Raw genomic sequence first — 21,992 nt, 5'->3', positions numbered from 1 at the left:
CCAACGGAGTTCGCCATGGGGGGCGCCTTGAAACCGCCCCTCCTTATCTCCTTTCATCGTTCAGCGCGGGGCCGCCTTGAAACCGCAGGGGCAGTAATTGCTTTTTTCAGGCAGCCCAGTGCGGACTGGCCAGCAGCCAATCAGAGCCTTGTTTACACTCTGTGATTGACAGCACTTTGGCAACTTGCCAGCCAATCAGGAGCCTCGCAGGGACGAAGCCCTGAGTTTTAACCCTTTGCCTCCACGTATAAACAAACCTGGACGGGAATATTAGCCTATAGCAGCTCATATATTTCGACATGGAAACACACAAGCCCATATCCTTCCACTTTTAATTGGCTAAATTAGTGAACCGTGTGCAAGGCCAACCCCGGGGACAGTAATGCTTTCAAATTACGCAGTGATTCAATTTGGCCGAGTGTGTGTGTCTGATGGACAGACAAAGATAAACAGACATACGGCCATAAAATAGAAAATATTGAAAATATAGAATATATGGTAGCCTCTGTTTAGATAAAGGACCTACGGGTAACTTTTCTAAACCTTTCCCCAAATGCACATAAAAATAAAGCAACTTTATTAACCCTTTCTCCACAGTTCAAGTGTTATATATAACCTAATGACAGATTCCTTTATTTGGGCCTGTGGCATAAGTGACCTGATGCACTTATGCTGATAGAAGAAATGCATGTCCATGTTTGCAACCTCCACTTTTCAGAGCAGGGACAAAGCAGAGAATAAGATTTGATAAGCCCCTCTTTAGATTTACTCCCAGTATCCCTGTGGACACGTTGTCTACATCAAACATACACTTAGCCTACCTTCACGCCTACTAATTGTAGGTCCTAAACTTCTCTTATCGCAATGTGATTGTGGAAATTTGTGCAAATTTTCTTGCACTGCAAATCCAATAAATAAATAAATCCAATAAATCAGATACAGATTCTGCAAATAAGGATTTATTTAACAAAACACATGCAGTGCAGCGAGTGAGAAAGCGGATTTCCCTAAAGGAGCATCAATAAAACTATCACATCATTGCTGTCACACAGCAAAATAACGATACACTCAGAGCACTTGCAGCATTTGAACTGAACTGCAGTGGGATCACACAGAATAGGCTAGATGCTGTTTGCTCTCCACCAGTGATCAGAAAGTGCAGGCAGCGCTGCACGGCTCCAGTTCCTCTCCTCTCTGCTCACTGAACAGCGCCGAGCTGTGCCGCCTGTCTCCTTGCATTTGCTTGTGCACGCAGTGCGCCGAGGGCTGCAAATCAAACGCCCGCCGTTTCGCTCCGCGGCTCCGGCGGCTTCTTCATTGGCTCGGAGCAGCAGCCAATAGCAGCGTGTGTTTACCGTCGATGGGGTGAGAGGGGGAGGTGGGGGTGTGTGTGTGTAGGAAAGGGTAGGGTGAGGCGGGGGCGGGGGGCGCCTCACGGGCACGCTTTCACATTGTCGTTCTCAAACCAATAGGCCTGCGCGTTCACCCCTCCCCGCGCTCACACACCCCTCCGTCCTTCTTCTCCTCCCCTCCTCCTCCTCCTCCCAGCGTGTCTGAGTCTCCGGCTGCATGAACGAGCCTCGATTCACTACAAGCCTGAACTTCTACGATGCGTCTCTCCCATACCTCAACTGACTGCACACCACAGTCTGCAGCAGCATAGGATGTAATCAATCCCACATGTTTCACCTCTGCGACTCGGGGATTTTCACTTTGAATATTTTTGTACTTTTTCTTTCATTATATCGTACTCGCCACGCAGTGGATATAACTTACCAGTAAGTAGCAAATAATTTCAGAGATGCCTTTTGTAATTTTTTAGTGATTGTACTGTATGTCGGGTGAAAGTGCTGCATGCAAGAAAGGATGTTCTAAATTTAACGTTTTATTTAAATGGAGACGCATCTATTTATCCAAATACTCTTATTCACTGTGTTGCTTTTTGAGAAGTGAATAGTACAATGTAAGCTGATATGACTCTGCTAAACCTCAAAGAATAATAATCTAAAGACATCCCTCATTCAGCAGCTTAATTTTAATTTTCGCTTTAAAGCAACATGTCTCACGATTTGTCAGTATTTTGAAGGATTTACTTCCGAAATCTTATTCCCACTCTTTTCTCTCCTGTCCAGTCTGGAGGGCTGAGCTGTGGGCGATATGTGTGTCACTTCTTGATTTGACCTCTCTCCACGGCCAAATTACTTGTGTGTTTCCAATTCATTCAGATGACTATTGAAAGCCACTCGCTTTTCAACGCGCTTCCTCGCGCCTGTAGTTTTATAGATTATTCTTTGTTAGTTTCCTATTATGTGTGTTTTTGTGTTGAGAGGGAGGGAGACAGGGCAGTTTATTGCAAACTGCAGCGCTCCCTGCAATCCCCCTCGGTATGAAGGCTGTGCAGACGCCGGGCTTTCTTCGGCTCAGCTGGGCTTGTCTCTCCTATTTAGCCGGCCTTCCGAATATCCGGATTTAGTGTCCCGGTTATGCTGTGTGACTTTATTGTAAAATTGTTGAAGGCACTGAGCTGGCATTTGCACTCGGGCCACTTCAAAAGTGAATGCCTTTTAATAAATTTTTGTGTTTTGTCCAAAGGTCCACGCATTTATGCTTTACTAGATTTCTGTTAAATAGCACAAAACGCATTTTTTGTTTGAAACCGAATTGCATGAGATCTGAAAAACGCAATTCTTTGTGGATTTGCTGGCTTTTGTGCTAAGTTCATGTAATGACCAGCATTGGTTACTTTTGTATGGGGGATTTTCGTCTGACGATAGTTTGACCCTTTACAGGGCAGCGATGGTCGAGGAGTGTGTGTGCGTGTTTGAGAAGTGTGTGTCTCTGTGTGTGCGTGTTCGGGAGGCGTGTGTCTATGCTGTGTGTGTGTGTGTGTGTGTGCGTGCGTGTGTGTGTGTGTATGGGATTTGGGGGAGTCTGGGTGAAATGGGAGGAAGTCTGAGCGCCTTCCACGTATACGCACGCACACACCACAGCAGATCCAAATGATCATTTCCCCCCCAAACTGTTACGCGCGATCTGCTCACGTCGTTTTGTTTGCGTGGCGGGCGATAACATGGGATTTAGATTGAGGTTGTTAAATGTAGCCTGAGTGGCTCTCTGTTGACGTGGAATGTAAACACCGAGGACGTGTGTTTACGGCCTGAAAATTTAAAAATGTATAGACAAATGTCAGACGAGAGTGGTTTATGATTGATGTCCAGTAGAGAAGGGCCATTGTTTCTCACAGCCTAAGGGACAGGAGAGAGTCCATTTTGCCTTCCCAGCGCGCTTGCAGCAGCCTGCGCTTCTCTCCTTATACCCCCTCATTTTTCCTCTTGCTGTCGACTAGATGTGTTCAAAAATATTTACGTGGTTCTCACAAACAAAAGGGAAATTTAATTATTTAAATGTACTTGCCGTTTATGGCAAATATTCGCATGGGAAGCATTTGGATATTTGCATGCACTGGTTATTTGTGGGTCTGAATGTACAACACACACTCACAAACACATTTGCAGACTCTGTCAGAGCTGCTGAACTTTGGAGACCCCCGCCCCCCAAACACACAATTCCTGAAAGTTGGGAGTCCTTGAGCAGCTTGCGTGTGTGTGTGTGTGTGTGTGTGTGTGTGTGTGCGCGCGCGCGCGTAAAGGATACTTGAATATCCGAGCTCATGCAGCCTGTATTCGTATGCACTTCATAAGCCCCTGGTCCACCAGAGCATTTGATATTTTCTTTGTTCCTTTATCGTTGATTCCTGGGAGGTGCTATCAGCATCTACAGAGCGTTAGATGGACGTGCCATGCATTGAAAGGCCTAATGGATGGACTGCTGGGGTGTGTTTGGCGAACGCAGGCACCCAGCTCATATCTGAGCTTCACATGGAGCCCTATTTAAGTAAATGACCTAGGCTATAAGGCATACATATAAAGTCGATGATTTGAGTCTATTTCACTGTTTATTGCTCTTTCGCATTGGGGTATAAAGGTGATTTGATTTGTGTCTGTGATTACAGTGTATAGCCCACATATAGGCTGCTGTATGTGTAGCAGAGATGCATGGTGTTTGCCATTGCCATGAGGCAAGGGCCACTGCTGCTGACTCCGTAGGAGTTGATAGAAAGAGCTGTTTCATCGCCGTATCATTAACAAGCAACACAACAAATAAGAATCCTGGTTACAGTGGTGCATATAACATGTTTATAAAAACATTTAAGGTGAAACAAGTTACAGAACACAGCACCAATACAGTCATATTTAATTTACAAATCCTATACACCAACCACTACTGATACAAGGCAGAATTGTGTGGGTTGTGTGTGTGTGTGTGTGTGTGTGTGTGTGCGCGTGTGTGTTTGTGTAATTTATATCAATCCAATGTTGCATTGCCTTGTTTTCTGAATTGAAATTAAGAATATTCTGTTTTATGAAGTGACATAACCGTTAAATGTGTAGCCTACAGTGGATCCGATTTTTATGACACCTGAATGGGGAAGGAAATCAAACGTACAAATTTACATAAACAACCATTAATCAGAGCAAAAACGTGTTTCTGTCTGTTTGGGGACACTGTGGGGACTCTAAGGTAATATGTAATGGAATATGAGTCGTCATGATTTAAAAACTGCATTTGTGCATTCTTGCTGAGAAGTGTTGTGCAAATGGTTTTCTTCATTTCAGTGCAAGTGCCCCGAGGTCCAGCTTGTTTATGACCAGTCCTTGCTCAGTCTAAAGACTTAACAACTCGTCCTTCATCGAGAGAGGCTTTTTACCGCTGTGAACTCTTGTACTGTAGCCTATATGCACCTTTTGTTTGTACCTGAGCCAGATCCCCTCTTTCCTTTACCATTCTTTTCACTGATAAAGAAAGCCTCCGTGTGCGTTATTTGCATCGTGTTTGGTCACAGGATGAAGGTGGGGGGCTCCTCTGTTAGGGGCCAACGATGTAGTGCAGGGTAAATCCATATAAACTCAGCCCAACCACCTTTTTATCTGCAGGACAGACTTTACTCGCCTTCCTGGGCTGACATAATGGTCGTTAAAGGAAACGTATGATAATACCAAGGCAGTGAGAATAATATGTAGGCTAAATGTGGTATTTTAAAACGTTTTCGTTTGTGAAAGTTGAATTGCTTTTGTAAATAGGCTAGTGGCTGTTTGTCTAAACATGAACAGCGACTGTCTCTCCTTTTCTTCTGCGCTACATCCCTGGTTGGCTCATTATTGTCAGCGATTTGACGTGTCTCCTGCTCTCTCTTTTGTAGGACATGACGGGAACTCAGTTTTTACCCTGCAAAGCCAAAACTCCGCTCAATGCGAGGGGAGCCCGAAGTTCATAAAAGGGATTATTTGCATCTGGGTGCCTGAGCCCTTCGGTGCCTCCGGATTTTACTTTGGATTTGGGATTTATCGGTTCTCGCCGGGATGGAAAGCCGAGATTTCGCTCCTCCGCACCACCTCCTGACCGAGCGGAGCGCGTTGGTTCACAGCGCCGCGTCTCGGATGGCGCCAGGCGGCCACGGCTCCGTGCAGCACCCCGCTCACTTCCAGCCCGGAAAATACTACTCATCCCACCTCTCCATGGGTCCGCACTCAGGTCAGTTTTGAATGCAGCTCTTAAAGGACAAGCATTGGTTTAAAAAAAGGGAAGGAAAAAAAGAAAACAGTCACTCGCTTTTATCTGAAGCATATGTTCTCCTCAGCTACAAACTTGGGAAGCTCTTTGGGACGAACTAGAATTTACTGTGGAAGGAAATTGCTCAGACTTTGTGGGCATTTAGAAATTAGCAAGAGTTTTATGTTTGACATAATTTAATGAACTGCTTATGACATAGCTGCTTTCTGTGTCTAATGGGCTATATGAAAATAAATATAGTTTATCAGTTTAGTGTTTCAGCCTTGCGTAAGTCAAAATATGGAACACGGTGGGAAATTTCCCTCTTAAATAAACTTGGCTTCTTTGGCCAATTAGATTAACTTTAAATTTACTGCATACTTCCCTTTGTTTCACACATAAAACCTCTCACTATTTTAGAAATATTCTATGATTATTCGCCTTTATTACACAGGGATTATAAGGCGTTTACAGCCTAATCTTGTCATAGATTTATAGGGTTTCATCAATTAGTAAAGTACTAATCATTGTCATTTGATGTAATTAATTAGAATTGGGTAATTCCACTGCTTATATTTCCCATTAAACAATAAATTAAAGCTATTAGCTGAGCATATCCCTTGTTTCTACGGTCTCTGTGTGGCTCCAGCAGGGTGGTTTGGTGCTGATGGGTTCAGGGCACATGCTGGTTAGTACTGGTCACAAACTCGGGGTCCAGGGGAGGGGAGCTTTGGCTAATAGAGGTGCAGGTAATAGCCTACCAGAAAATCCGGTTTCTATATTGAGCGGGGACGTGACGGGGTGCGAATGGGTTGACAGTGCATGCATTAGATTTAACAAGTAGCTTTGGTATCCTGTCTCAATAGGGTGGGGGAAAGGGGGTGGGAAGGTGTGTGTGTGTGTGTGTGTGTGTGTGTGTGTGCGTGCGTGCGTGCGTGCGTGCGTGCATAGAGAAAGAAAGAAAGCCTTTGCTCAAAATCATACAGTGTGTAGGCCTACACCAACTGGATGTATGCAAACGTGCCCGATGAGAAATCTCATTAATTATCATTTGCAGATGCAGCGGGTTCTTTAAATAGACTTTGAGACTAGGACCTATGAATGATATCGTCTGCTGTGTGTAGGATCCACATATCCTCTGTCTCCACTTATTTGCATATTCATTAGTTTCGAATAACAGCAAGAAATGACGCAGACGCCCAGTACAGAATTTTAACTCTTAACAATTTAAACTAAATTCATAATTTCCGGTCAGCACATTAAACTCGGCGCTATGTTTGCAGATAGCCTATTTTAAGCTGAACCAGGTTACCTTTTGGTATGCCCCAGGTCCTGGCTCTGGGCTGGGCTGCCTCATATGGAGGGACCACAAACAATAATATTTTTATTAGCTTGTTTTGTCCTCAGAAATGTTCTTACATTCTTCATGACTCTAAACTTCAGAGCAGTGTGTAGTTGTAAAGCTCAATCATTTTCACTGTAACTATCACTATCACTTCACTATCAATATAACTGTATGTATGTACACGCTTTAATTTTCTATAATCAATTTACAATACGTGTTGGACTAATAGTACAAGATTTATTATTTTCTATAATTTGGACATTTTTTAAATATATTGTAAAATGTATCATATTTAATCATCTGTATTAAATAATAAAGGTGTTCTTGTAAATGTAATATTCACAAAATGTATTATAGTATGTATTATTCTGCAATACATGAATGTACTATCGTATGATACATATTACACAATTTACATAATTATAGTTCTACATTATCCTATATTTAAATATATTATACAATAATTACTGCAATATAATTTATTATATATTGATAAAATATTTTATATATTTCATGAGACATTCAGCTGCATGTCTCCTTTAAATATGACTGAAATGATTTTACCAAAAAGATGAAATTTTAAAACCTGCATCTGATGGTGAGGTTGTTTTAGCAAACACACGTCTAACTTGCACAACAATTTAAACACACAATCCTCCACTTGGACTGATATTTCTACTCGTTGACATGTATTATGGTTTAATTTAAAAATGATTCTGTAACACTGAAAGGAAAAAAAGCGTAGTAATGCAGGGTGATAATGCTATTGAAATATATTCAAGAGGGCCTCTCACTGGGTCTCAAGGTGCATGACACTGTATTGAGATTCCAGAGATCCAGACTCTCCATGCATGTCCCTGATGGGGTTTTGACTGACAAGATGGGCATAGAGGATTGTTGTTTTGGGATGGGGGTTGCGGTGTGTGTGTGTGTGTGTGTTTGCTGGGAGGTTAGGATGGGGGGTTACCTTTGTGCTTGCCCCCCTTAGAGATTCAAAAAGCTGTATGCCTGGCCCTAGGCCTCGGCACAGGGGGTAGATATGATGTGGGGTTGGCCATACCAGGGAAGTGGGGGGGGGGTTACATCGGGGGGTTTGTTTCAGATCTTTGGAAAGAGACACATGCACACTCACATTTTTTACCTTCTCACAAAACCAAACTGGGTGTATCAGTTACAGAAATTCAGTAAAAAAAATTCTCCCTATCCCGGAAAACCTGCAATCCATCAATTTGCTGAAGCCTCTTATTTAGATCAGCATGGTGTCTGCTTGAATATGGTCGCGCTTGACAAGGTGATGGAATGACAGCCGCATACCAACGCCATAAGACTCAGCCCCCATTTGATAAAACCCCACAATGATATTACACAGGCGTTTAGATTACTGATAGGAGCAGTGGGAAAGCCTTTGTCTCTCTCGGTCTGTCTTGCTCTCTTTTCCCTCCCTGTTTCACTGCTATGCTTTTATTACACTCTCTCGCTCCCTCTGTTTCTTCCCCTTTTCTATGATGTTAGCCCCTGGGCAGCAGTTGTGCAAGTGTGTGTTTACGTGTATGTGTGTGTGCGTCTGTGTCTGTGTGTAATTGAGGTTAGGTTTAGCCTGCAGTAGCACAGGTGTGCAGTATTATGGAGGGCGTGGCAGGGCTTGTCATTGAACAGGTGTGTTACTTCCAGACAGCCGACGGTTTTTGTTTACATGACTTTGTGTGTGTGACCTGGTACTACAGACAGAAAGAGTGAGCATCTGCATGCACAGCTGTACACACACATACACACAGTCCAAAAGAGGGGTTCTCTCTTAAACTGCTTGTATTTTGTGCTTTGAAAAAGTAGTAAACCCTTGTCAGAATGTTTTGGTTTGACTAGATAACATCTCTGCCACTTCTCTCTTTCTTTTCTCTCAATCTATCCTCTTTGGCCTTCTCTGCTGACCCTGTTCTCCTTCTTTCCTCTGTCTCTCTCCCCACCTTTTACTGTTCTTTCTTCTAGTTCAGTCTTGTTAGTGAAGCACAAGATCCTGTAGTTTCTTTGCTATAAATGTGTGTAGATGTATGTGTGTGTGTGTATGTGTGTGTGTGTGTGTGTCTGTGTGTGTGTGTGTGTGTGTGTTGCATGCAGCAGCCCTGTCCATTCATCATTAATGCTGTCAGTAATGTCTCTCCTCTCTTGGGAGTTTCTTGGCTTTGGCTTTGATCGTCACGGCACCGCAGATGAGACACGCCCTTCTACCTGCACACACCTTCACACACAAACAACTTGCATGACGTGGAGAGAGAAGATGATATGTGTGTGTGTGTGCATGTGCGATTAGCGACACAGAGGTCTGTAGTTGGTACAGATAACCATTTGTGTGTGTGTGTATGTGTGCGTGTGTGTGTGTGTGGGGGGGGGGGGGTTGCTGATTGCACAGGTGTGTTACTTCCAGACAGCCAACTTGAAAAGGCAAGGGTGAAGGAAGGCCCTGTAGAGGAAAGAAAGAAAGAACAGGGAGAAATGAAAATATGAGCATGCAAATGATAGATGGATGGAGCAGAGGAAGAGAGGGAGGAGGAGAAGGAGGAGTAGAGGGAGTAGAGAGGCTGAATGTTTCCACCTGGTTGGTAATCCAGTCAGATTACCACCGCCTGACGGCACCCACTGGCCGGCATCCCCGACTCCGCTGCCTCTCAAGAGTGAAAGCGAGAGAGAAAAGACACTTCGCCTCAGTGTGTGTGTGGGAGATGAGTCAGCAGTAGATGAGTTGCAGACAGACCCAACCCCCCTCACCTCAGCAGCGCTACCAGGGTACAAGGGGCACATCCTGGGTGCAGCGTGCAAGACGACCCCCTGCGTGGAGGAGACAGCTGGTGAAGGCTGCGGCCAGCCGAGCTGCAATTGGACGCAGAGAGGACGGAGCGAAGTGTGAACTGTCAATTCAATTCAAGATAAAGAATAAAAGAGACACACTAAAAATCATAATAGACTCAGTTTTGGGTCAATATTGCACCAACGCAATGCTGGGTTAACTTATCATCATCATACCCATGGGTAGAAAGCCACCCAAGACGATATGTTGTTTTGACCCAGTGTTATTTTTTTTATATAGCTGTTGTTTTATTCACCCCAACTGAAATATGATTGTGAGCTCTAGCTTTTTTTTTTTTACTTACCAGTAACATATTTATTACTGACTGTTAATTTACTGACTGTCATATGCACATTTGTGCCAGTTTTAAGGTAAAACACTGGGTCAAAAATAACCATATTTTAGTTTGGGCAGTAACACTAATGCTTCAAAACAACCCATTGGTTCTGGGTAAAGTTAATCCAGTATTACATCAAAGTATATTGGATGTGGACAATTTTGACGTAATGATTTTTAATGTGTATTAGCATGAATTTTCATCTAAAGACTTTAAGCACACACACTCCATACTAATTCTATATAAAATTAAATTTTGCAATCACAATTTTTTTTGTGAACCTCTAAATAATGGAGAACTGATTTCATACCCACACCAGTACAGCACTTATCTAAACTTAAAATAAAATATGCAGCAAGGCCAAAGAAATCAGTTAAATGAGTCTGACTGTTATATGTGTTGACGCATTAAAGGCATTAAGTCATTAAGCAAAGTCATTAAAGTAATTTCCATTACAAATTAGACTCTTGTGTATGCTTTGATATTTCAGGCAAACTATGGCACATCATTCAAATATATTCCTGAATGCTCCACTGCATCTAATCAAATTGACCTTGGAGTAACTGTGACCGAGATTTGAGTCGTCTAAAAGGTCACATGAGTGAAAAGATAAAAATGTGAATACATTAACTAGAACTCTTTTTGATGTTGGAGTTTTGAGTGAAGTGTGCATTTGTTCTGAAGCACATTTGCTGCAGTGACAGAAGACTTTTGTCTCATCTCCAGCTCTCATCCAACATGTGAACAGCTGCTTATTGTCGGTAGCAGTGATTTGAAAGGGAGCGGGGTGTGTTTGGTTGCGACATCTCCGGGGTGTGAACACACACTACCATCTGATGACTTGGCATGTGAATGGAAAGTGACAGACTTCCTGTGTCCATGTGCTCTTTTCTCTCTCTCCTCTTCCCCCTTTTCTTCTTCTTCTTCTGTCCCTCACTGGCCAGACCTCCCCTCCACCCATCTTTAACCACATGCTCGCCCTCCCTCGTCCTCCTCTCCTTCTGCTTTCCTCTTTCACTTCCTCTTCACTCTGTGTTCACTCTTCTGGGCTTTTTCGAGTGGTCCTCCAGCCCTCCTTCCTCCTCCTCCTCCTCCTCACAGCCATGCACCTCCCCACTCCTCTCTCTCCCCCTTCCCTCTTTCCTCTCTTCTCAATCGATCCCCCCACCTCTTATATCCAGCTCCCATCTCTGTCTAACTCCCCACACACCCATCGTCTCCTCATGTTATTAGCAGACCAGCTTCTCTAAGCACTCCTCCTATTTCTGTCTCAATTTCAGCTCCCTTGCTCTCCTTTCCACATTGCCTCATTTGTTTCTCCCCCCATACCCTCCTCTCTTCTTGCCTTCCCCCTTTCCCCAACATTCGGCCGGTTGTTAACGGGCCCGTCCCGGTGCTACTCGGCCCATGGCCAACTCACTAAATCAAAAACGATTGGAGGATTTGGCAAGAGGGAGTGAGAGCTCAGCGCAGCGCCTTTGAAGTCAGAGAAACGAGAGAAAAATGACATTTTAAACAGCCCGCAAAACACAAGGCTAAAACAGCTTCTTACTCTGTACAGGAGGAGGGGAAGCTCTGTGTGTGTGTGTGTGTGTGTGTGTGTGTGTTCATTAAAAAAAAGCAGTATATGGTGTTTTATGTGAATATGTGGCTGCTTTGGCTAGTATTCATGATATGAATGCAGGAAAATGTCGCAAGATACGTGAAAAGAAAGCGGATATTTTGTGTGTGCACAAATGTGTGCGTGTGTGTTTAAAGACACTATAATTCCCTGCTATTTTATGGCTTGCCACTTCTTCAGAGGGGTCAAGGCAATCCCTTGTTTACGGGACATGACAGAGAGGTGACATCACTTAGCAGGGGGTGGACAGACATGATGTCACAGTCTCGCCAGATCCACAGGTCTGCACCCCCTGAAAATGCATACCGCAAAGTGAGGCGGTGCAACCACAGCAACCCTTATCACAGCAGCAAAGACACCTGAGATGGACCGGCTTTAATTCGTCTCAGGGTCACATTTATGCCTGACTCATCGTCACTCGAGCTGACTTGTTTGACTCAGCCGGGGCCCTTTTTTCTCTGCTGTTGTGTTTTGGTTCTCTATTCGATTCATTTCAGCTCTGTTTGGCTCATTCATATTGTAATGGCCTCCATTCAGGCGGGTCTATGTCCAGTTTGTTTTGCTGTCAGGGGCTCAGATGGATGGAAGGGGGCCGTAGGTTCATCTGGAGGTGAGGTTAAAGAAGGCGGAGTGGTCGGCCTGCCTCCTGAATCCTAGATCCTGCAAGTTTTTTCAGAGTCACACTGCTGCAGTCGTGCAGATTGAACAGATTGAGTATTTGGTGTGAAAGACAGCTAATGTGTTCTTAAATAGGAAATAGGTTCATATATATGTGTGTGTGTGTGTGTGTGTGTGTACGTGTGTGCGTGTGTGTGTGTGAATGTGTGTTTGTGTGTATGACGGGGGGGTGTAAAACAGAGAGAAGCAGCTGTGTGGAACAGCATGGATCGTTACACAGTGACACACATGAAAGCATTAAGTATATTCAGAAGTCTTCGTTGAATATACATGGAGCTGTGTGCAGCTTTATATATAAATGTATGTTTGTGTGTGTGTGTGTGTGTGTGTGTCTGAATCCCCTCTCATGCTCTTGCTGGAGAGTAGTGAGAAAGAAAACAAGGAAAGAGGGCAGGAGAGAGGAAAAAAACAACAAAGATCCGTCATCAGTCATTCATGGCTAATCAGTCTCGTGGGACGTGCACAAACCACACACACACACTCACGCACACACACACACACACACACACACACACACAAAGTGCTGAGGTCCTAATCCTACTGGGACTGCTTGTGCCTCTGTGTGTGCCTGTCTAAATTTTGGATCCAGGCTGATTAGAAGCAAACTCTGTCTTTTTTGCATGCCTCTCTCTACCTCCACGTCTCTCTCCTTTTCTCTATGTCTCTTCTCCTCTACGTCTTTGATTTTCTGGTAAAGTGTCTCTTCTCCTTCTCTCTATTTTCCTCTTTTGTCTCTTTAATAACCGCCTACTGTCTTTTCCAGTCGTTTTGATGTGTGTTTTTGTAATGTTTGGAAGCATGTGTGCATGCATAATATAGGGATGTTTTTGTGTGTGTGAGTGCATGTGTGCGCTCACTCCTGCCTACGTGTGTGTATGAATGTGTGTTTGTACCTTCATCAGAACCTCTCAGTGCCGGTCTTGTCTGTGTTTTATCAGCTCTTCCATTTGTTTCAGCTTTGTCTTTTTCTTGAATCGCTTTAATGGCATGCGTCTTAATTACATATCACTGAATATGATACATTATCATGAGAATAAACAGATAATAATAATATGAAGACAAATATCTTTAACAATACAGTCCTGTGGATACATATTGTGCAGCCAAGAGAGCTGTTTCACTGATCTGTCCCAAAGTGTCAGGATGTTTACCCTATTTTCTTCTGATTTCTAGGAATACAGTATGTTGTGTAAAATTTGGGGAATTGAAGATCTGTCTCAACGGCTTACAGTGTACAGTGAAAACAAAGTTAGTCTTGGTAGCCAGGGCTCATTTTCATAATATTAAAAAAAGAAATTTTACGATAGCAGTACAAAATTACATTTATTGCCCAGTGTGTTTCTACCTGTTGCAATGTCCATGCTGTGTGTACATCCTTATGGTTTTCCTCAGCTTCCTTTGTCAGTGGAGAGACAGAGTGCTATTATAAGTGTGTGTTTTTGGGGCCAAATAAGCTGCGTGTGTGCTTTGGTAATTCCTTTCCAATAGGCCAGGACATTTCTTTTAGTTTGTTTAGGTGGATTTTTTTTTTTGTGCCAATTTGATGTTGCCCTTTATTTCTCTACTGTGAATTGAATATTGTTGGGATTTGGAGTGCTAATTGGAGAAAGCAAGACATCTGAAACGCTTGGAGAAATTGTGATGGGCCATTTTCTTCACAATTTTTTTTTTTGCCATTTCTTAGCCAAAATTATTTATTGAATAAGCAAGAAAATAATTGTCAGAATGTTCCACAATGAAAATAATTATTTGTTGCAGCCCTAAAATCTTTCCCCCCACTCATCAGCCCATTCTTTCTTTTGTTTATTTTATTTCTCTCCCCCCTTTCCTTCCTCTTTATTTCCTCTCTGTGGATCTATCCAATAATCTTTTATTCCTGTGTAAATATTACAGCAATGAGGGAATATAAAGAATGGAAAAGCCACGCTGAAATAAGGTCACGCTAGGTTATTCTCACCTGCTTTCCCTCTCTATATATGTCTCACTCTCTGTCTCTCGCGTCGGCACAGGCTCCCATCCTCCCTTCCTCCATTGCTCGCTCCTAGCCTCTCTCCTCCTCCGCTCTCTCCCTTGTTGCCTCTCTCTCGTGTTCGCAGTCTGCTGATCCCGCTCTCTCCTCTCTTGTTCTTCTCCCTCATACACACTGGCACACTGACTGTCTGACACCCACACAGGCGCACACATACAGAACACATGCATACACACACACATATACACACGCTGACACCTGCATGTCGAGCCGTTGAGGGTCTAATTTAAGTAAAGTGCTTCTCTAGGAACCACAACCCCTCAACTCACGATGATGGAGGGTGATACCGCGCGGCGTGGTTGAACACACACACACACACACACACACACAGAGATGCATGTTATACATAGATGCACACACACATCCTGCTCCAGTGATACTGAGATATGACTCTGTGGTGTGGGATTGAAGGAAGCACTGTAGATGGCTTGTAAGTAGCATACTGTAATAATAATGTGATATTGGATCCCCGTAGGGAAATTCACCTTTTCTCGGCTGCTGGCAGATCAGACTGCAGGGTCAGTTACAGCTGTGGCAGAGCTGGTAGGGATTCAGTGTCTTGCTCAAGGACACTTCAGCAGGTTGAATGCTTGCTGACATGGATCTGAGTCTGCTGGTTAAAGGATGTTGTCCTCCTCTTCGCTGCAACAGCCCTGCTGCTTTGCTTCTACTGCGTAGGTGTGTTTGTTTCCTCTGGAGTTTGAGCTAACTTTAGCTGAAACGGCACGCTGCTGCAAATCTGAGGCCGCAATCCCAAACCTTAATGGAAAAAATAGCATGTTTCTTTTGGTATATTTAGTCCATGATTAACATCATGTCAAGAAACACCCAACAAATACTTCAATTACGGCATGTCTTATTTTATTATCTTATTTATTTCTACAAAGGAGTAGTGACTCTTGAAAGCAAAGCTTAATCTAAATCCAAGACACCTTAATTTTGTCTTTAAAATATAGCAGCACTGTGCATAAAAAGATTAATTCATACTAACATTTTGAACAATTTATCATTACCAAAGTAGTTTTATTTGCTGCAGCTATGGGAGTTTGTTGATTTAACAATGCTGTTGCTGTTTTTCACTTGTTAGCTAGCTTTAAGTTAGCTTGGGCTAGCTAAAACTCACTGCATTTCCTCCTTCATTTTTACTTAATTTACTCTTTTGGCCTCTGGGGCACCAAAAACGTTTAAGTAGAAATCTTGTTAGCAAGCTTATCTATAGATTCAGCACAAAGCAACATTAGCTTCGTTTGGACTTGTGTTTGTGTTCCCCTGAAAATTTTAGTCTAATAGTCCTTTTTTAGCTCTATTTTTGGTCTCCACCAACTCATCTTTAGCTGCTAAATGCTCCATTATGTTCACAAGCTAGTCGCTAACTTTGTCTGCTTTTTGCTGCTGAGCAGCTAGTGTACAGTGGCCTTTAGAGATATTTTGCTGAAAACAGCTGCCTGCAGCTGCTGGAAATGACACTATCAGAGCAGTTCTGGCTAGAAAACCATAACAATGAACTGAAAGATGCTGAAACACTACATAATTCTCAGGTGTCATCACTATAAGTGACCCCTTTCAATACAAGCAGTAAGTATGTGATCCATTGTTAAAATACTGGAAATATTGATTATGTCAGCTTTAGAGCATCAGTGGGTGGATTTAAATTTACTACCCAACAAAAGCGTTATTGCTGTAGCCTGCAGACAGAGCGCAGTGATAATAAACTATTCATTAGCCTATTGAAAAATGAAATTGCAGAAAATAAAGTTACACTCTACTTTTGCTTGTTTACATTTCAGTCACTGGATGGCCTAGTTTGTCTCGCTGGTAAAAAATCACCTAATTCAAAAATGTTGAATTGAAAATGTTTATCAGTTATTTTAACTGAGAAAGAAATTCTTAGACAAATTTTCCAGTGCAGGTGAAGAGTTATTTTTTGTTAAACATTAATTAAATTTAAACTTGTGGAAACTACATTCTTCTCTTATTACTTCCATTATTATACATCACAGTAATATTTGGGCCAAATAGTGAACCACTGCATCACACAGTCATTGTATATAGTCAGCTTTCATGGTTTTGAACCATTATGCTAATCAGGAATACATGTTAATAAGTAACAGAGTCCCAAAATGCAGCACTAAAGAACATGTGTTTAACAGGGACTGTGTGCTAATGTACCGTAATACATGTAGAACTAATATGTAACCAGAAAGTAGTACATGTTGGTTTGAACTTCACATGATTCGTGGAGAAACACGTGTACCTGTTCATATCTGTGTCCACTTTGCTCTCAGCTCATGGTGACGTGTTTTCCGTTAGACTCACTTTGTGCTCTTCCTGGTGTCTTGACCCCCTGGTGTATTTCATCCAGCAGCAGGCACATGATACAAAGCTACAAATCATTATGGTCTGGTTTTGAGGGTGTGTGTGTGTGTGTGCTGTGGCTGCACACTCGGTGGATCACAGGGGCGTGGCTGGACTGGAGGACGCCCAGAACTGGCTACCTCACTGTTTACCAGAGGTGCAAAGCAACTGTGTGGTTTGGGGGGGGGGGGCGCTGCCATGACACACGTCCCTACACACACACAGACACACATGCATGCACACACAAGTTAGACGGAATTGCATTATTGACTCTTACCGCAGGCTTTCCTGAAATATCAGCACCTTATGCTTTTCATTAGTGTGTGTGTGTGTGTGCCTGCACGTACCATTTGTGTCTCATTCTGACCCAGGCAGCAGAACCAGTCTTGTATGACCCCTATTCCCCAAATTCCCCTGTTTTCTTTGGTAAAACATGGAAAAACTTACTCTGACAGCCCCCCTTTTCCCTCCTTCCTGCTTCCTAAGAATCTCTCATGTGTTGTGAGTTCCTGCTCCCCACTACCATATATGGTCCTTCCTTCTGCCGTAGGTGGGTGGGTGCGTAGTGTCCAAAAAGTCTGTGGTCAAAAGCAGGAACATTTTCCTCCTCACTCACAGTTTACTGGTGCATTTTGTGGGCCACGTCCGCCGATGGAAAACAACAACGGAGTTTTTTTGTGACTTTTCAGGCTGGGTTGATACAAGGTGCCATGTTGCACGTTTTCTTCCCTGTTGTTTTAATTCTTCATGCTTTTCTCCTTCTGCTTTTTTATTTCTTGTAATTCTCATGGAGTCTTTTAGCCAGCAGATGATGCGCCTTTTAGCATCCTCACCGGCTTTCAATGGTGTAAACGCGCACGTGTAGGTGCAGTGAGATTGGGTTGTAACTGCAGTCGTCTTGTGCAAGCAGAGAGATGGTAGCAGAGAGAGAGAGAGAGAGAGTGTGTGTGTGTGTGTGTGTGTGTGTGTGTGTGTTTGGATGGCGAGGCTGTGGTCCGCAGCCTGGGAGTCAGGCTTTGAGCTGTGCTGTTCATAGTCTGCTGATTTATGCGCCTCACAGGGAAATCTCTCATTTGTAGCTCTTTCATCTCGTTTTTCCCCTCCACTCTTTCTCTCTCTCTTTCTCTCCCTTTCTCTTTCTCTGTCCTCTCTCTTCTTCCCGCCGTAATGTGATTCAGTACAGCCGCTCATCCCAGGCGACATGCCATGCTTTGCTTGCACACCCTGCGCTCTCTAACATGAATGAGTCAATTGATGAATAATAAGATAGAGCAGAAGGAAAATGCTATCTGGATCTAGTCGAGCAAAAGAACTCCTTTTCTACCCTGAACGTTTTCTTTGTAAGCACCACCCGGGCGCTTACACACACATTGAATGTGTTTGTGTCCCCAGTGCCATAATGCTTTTACGGACCTTTGTGTGTGTGTGTGTGTGTGTGTGTGTGTGTGTGTGTGTCTAAGCGCCTTCCACAACTGCCTTGTTTGAGTAGCCATGTCACTTGTGCAATTCTGTGGTGTCAAAACAGATCAGAAAGGTCTGGCTTGACTCCTGCCCCTACACACACACACACACACACACACACACAGGCAGACAGACAAACACACTCACACTCAGACACACACACACACTGAAGGCTCGGTGCCAGGGCCCTTGGTGGTTGGAGGCTTATGAAAGGGTCGGACTGACGAGAGGTTGCCAAATGTACGGCAATAAGCGTAACAGCCAAGCTAACGAGAGTCAGAACCTCTGACACACACACACACGCACGCACACACTGAGAATGTACTGTCACACTCTCAGGCTCTCTCAATAGTCACCCCCAGTGGCAGAGTAGGTAGAAAAGGCAGTGTGTGTGAGAGAGTTCAGTATATCAGTGTGTGGACAGAGGCTTTTGTTAATTGGCAAATGTGACAATAGAGCACGAGAGGATATTGATCTTCAATCGTATTCAGATCGATTTAACTCGTCATCCTTCCAGGTGTGTGTGTATGTGTGAGTCTGTGTGAGTGTGTATTGATCAGCAGCAGTTCATTCACAGAGCTGCAGCGAAGAATATCACTCCGTTACTTTATCTGTGTTTGCTTCTTTCTCCTTGTGACATTTGTTGTATCACCGGCATTGCCCCTTGCTTTGGTTTCTTCCTTTTCTCCTCTCCTGATTGCTTCTTCCTCCTCCTCCTCCTCCTTCTCTCTATAGAATAGTGAGAAACCTTGGAATGGTCTGGTCTGTTATCTGTTGTCTTGCTGTTTTGTTTCACTGTAGATTTCATCAAGCACTCTTCAGCAGCTGCTGAGACAAACACACAAACGAGGGTGCAGGGCTATTTTCTTTTCTCACTGATTTTTTTTTACCTTGCTGTGTGCAATATACTGCATACTGCATACTGTATATCAGGTGGTTTAGTAAAATGCAAGACCAGCTCTGTTATAATTCACAAATTACAAAAGATACTTTTGATTTTGCATGAAAGCGTTCAGTGTTACTGTTTCTAAACATGAGTGCCAAGCATTTTGAGCAGATGTGATTGATCCATCCTTAATTAAAACTGTCATAGCATGCCTTAAAGGTGTGAATGCGTGAATTCACTCTTAAAAAATGCAGCATTTCTTGCACAATTTGAGCCAACCTTTTTTTAGCAACTTTTATCCATTGGGGTTAAATACAAATTCCACCCACATTATCATAGGTGTTATTTCAGTCAACCTCACGTTTTCCCAGTTATAAAACTACTTTCTGTGGTGAATTTTTATTTTTTTTGCTGTTTGTAGATAGATTTCTCCCTCTATGGTGTCTCTGAAGCACTGACACTAAATCCTGACGTTTATGCTGTTGAATCTCCAGATTTGCTGCTATCAAACTCCATTGTGGCTATGCTGGAAATACGACGACATCCAAAAATTCGTGTTTGGCCCTGTTATCCATGAGAATACCAAAAATATGCCAAGTAGTAAAAACCTGCCCAGAAAAGCAAGGCACATTTCCAGTACTTTTTTTTATTTATTTTTTTATAAAACAGTGTTTAAGTGTTTTTGAGTGGATTTTTCCCTCCGCAAATCACATTACAGTCAATCATAAATAAACTAAAGCAGATTTTGCTCACTGTAAGTACAGCTGACTGTATTAGTATGAATAGAAACTCATAATTTGGATTTTTATTACCTTGGATTGTCAACATCGGAGGATTCACTGCCTATGTGCTGACACACTTTTCCAAGTCTTGATGCCAACTGGGAAAAATGGGAGGCATATGAACACATTTTCTACTTTAATTACCACTTAGGAGACTGAATGGGGCTGTTTTGTCAGTCAGCAGCTTGTATTGTTGGTAAATAACACATGCACATATAGTAATAATCTGTGCATGATCATGTTGTCACTTGGGTCAGAGAGGAATTTGTGACGTAGATTGATATCTGAGGTTGATCGGAAACTTAAACCCACTGATGAGTTTGTTTGTTTTGCTTGTGTTTTTTTTCCTTTGATACATCTCATCAGTTGTGGGTAATTTGGTGTGTTTGCATTCAGTACGAGAGGATGCAGCGGTGACAGATGGAAAGGGAATGTGCAGGATAAAACAAAGGCGGAAACAGAGGGCAGGAACAGAAGAAGGGGAGGAGGTAAAAAAAAAAAAAAACAGGGACAGAAATAAGGTTTACGTTAGTGGCTGGCGTCCGAGATGATTTTCCATATCAGCAGGCCAGAGGGAGCGGGCAAATATGATTTTCTCCTCAACTCGCCAACAGAAAACAGACAGTGAAGGGAGGGAGAGGGGAGGGGAAGGAGGTGACAGGAAAGAGGGGATAGGGAAGGAAAAGAGGAAAAAAGGAAAGGAATGAGTAAATGGAAAAAAATGGGGAAATGGGGGAAGGGTGGAGATCTGAGAGGGGGAGATTAAAGAGCGACTATTGGAGGAAAGTCAACCAGGAATGCGGAGTATTTACACCACTAAACGTACTAATCAATAGCACTACTGTTTGAAATGTGTGTAACTAATTTTTGCAATGTCTTTAATGCGCTAACTTCTATGGCCCTTGGAGACACTTCAAGTTGCCTCATGTAATTTCAAAAATGCATGGCTGCTCAGCTGAAAACCGGCTTTCTTTTCTATTGTCTGTTGTAGCTGATGAGGTACAGTGAGCAGTGTGTGTGTGTATCAGTCTCTATTTGACGTGTGTGTGTCTGTATATGTGTGTGTGAGAGTCTGCACTGCCGGGGGGGGCTTGTGAAACTAGCCTGAGTCTTATATGAGCTGTGTTTTATTATGACTGGCTGAAAGGCCACTGATCTACAGTTGTACAAGGGAAGACGATTTGGAGGAGAAAAAAATAACACTGTAAAAATATCCTGTCTGAGAGAAGGAGACAGGACGAAAGAGAGACAGAAAGAGAGAAAATAAATGTCTAGAAGGGAAAGTTTTGGACCAGTCTTTTTTCCTCTTTCTCGAAATTTATTATGACTGCAGAGAGTGAAAATATCAAGGGCAAAATATAGATCATATATATGTGTGTGTGTATGTGTGCGTGCGTGTGTGCGTGCGTGTGTGTGTGTGTGTGTGTATGTGTGTATGAGAGAGAGAGAGAGAGAGAGAGATTGGCAGACAGTTGAAGGCACTTGTGGTTGTGGTTGAGGTGAGGTACAGTACGTGTGTGTGTGTGTGTGTGTGTGTGACTTAAATGCGGACTGTTGTGGTTGTGGTAATTGTCTCTGATGCTAGGCAGCATTTATGGGTAACGGCCCAACCCACTGCCTCTCTCTCTCTCTCTCTTTCTCTCTCTCTCTCTCTCTCTCTCTCTCTCTCTCTCTCTCTCTCTCTCTCTCTCGCCATCCAGTGACTAATTACCTGATTCCCCATGGATTTGTTTCCTCCATCCCCTACAACTGTTCGGGTTGTTCCACTAAATGAGAGCATGCAGATAAGTGGTGATACACTCGAACAGAACTGAGCCTGTTCGCTGAAACTCTAACAGGATCATCTGAGATTGCTCTTGGTCCTGTCTTAAGAAGTGGAAATGGGTTTTTACTCCAAGTTGCATCGCCAAATATGATTCGTCAAATATTTACCAGGGTGTTACCAATAGCAGATGTAAGTGTAAGAGATATGTTGAAAAGACATGTGCTGAGAATAAAAAGATGCTACCATTTTTGTACCTACGCTTCAACTAATTTTCTAACATG

General features: G+C 43.1%; 1 protein-coding gene across 1 annotated transcript in view; it reads left to right on the top strand.

The window, feature by feature from the left end:
• The first annotated feature begins 1,697 nt into the window (after positions 1-1,697).
• bahcc1b (BAH domain and coiled-coil containing 1b) overlaps positions 1,698-21,992 on the top strand; it is a 53,833-nt gene continuing 33,538 nt past the window's right edge. The window contains exons 1-2 of the mRNA XM_046069026.1: positions 1,698-1,778; positions 5,261-5,592. Coding sequence (XP_045924982.1) covers positions 5,421-5,592 — 172 coding nt within the window. The 5' untranslated portion in view covers positions 1,698-1,778; positions 5,261-5,420. The remainder of the gene's footprint in view (positions 1,779-5,260; positions 5,593-21,992) is intronic.

Source organism: Micropterus dolomieu, linkage group LG14 (assembly GCF_021292245.1).
Source record: "Micropterus dolomieu isolate WLL.071019.BEF.003 ecotype Adirondacks linkage group LG14, ASM2129224v1, whole genome shotgun sequence".
Classification (NCBI taxonomy): domain Eukaryota; kingdom Metazoa; phylum Chordata; class Actinopteri; order Centrarchiformes; family Centrarchidae; genus Micropterus; species Micropterus dolomieu.
Note: the sequence above shows the minus strand (reverse complement) of the source record. Positions and strands in the feature narration are given on the sequence as shown.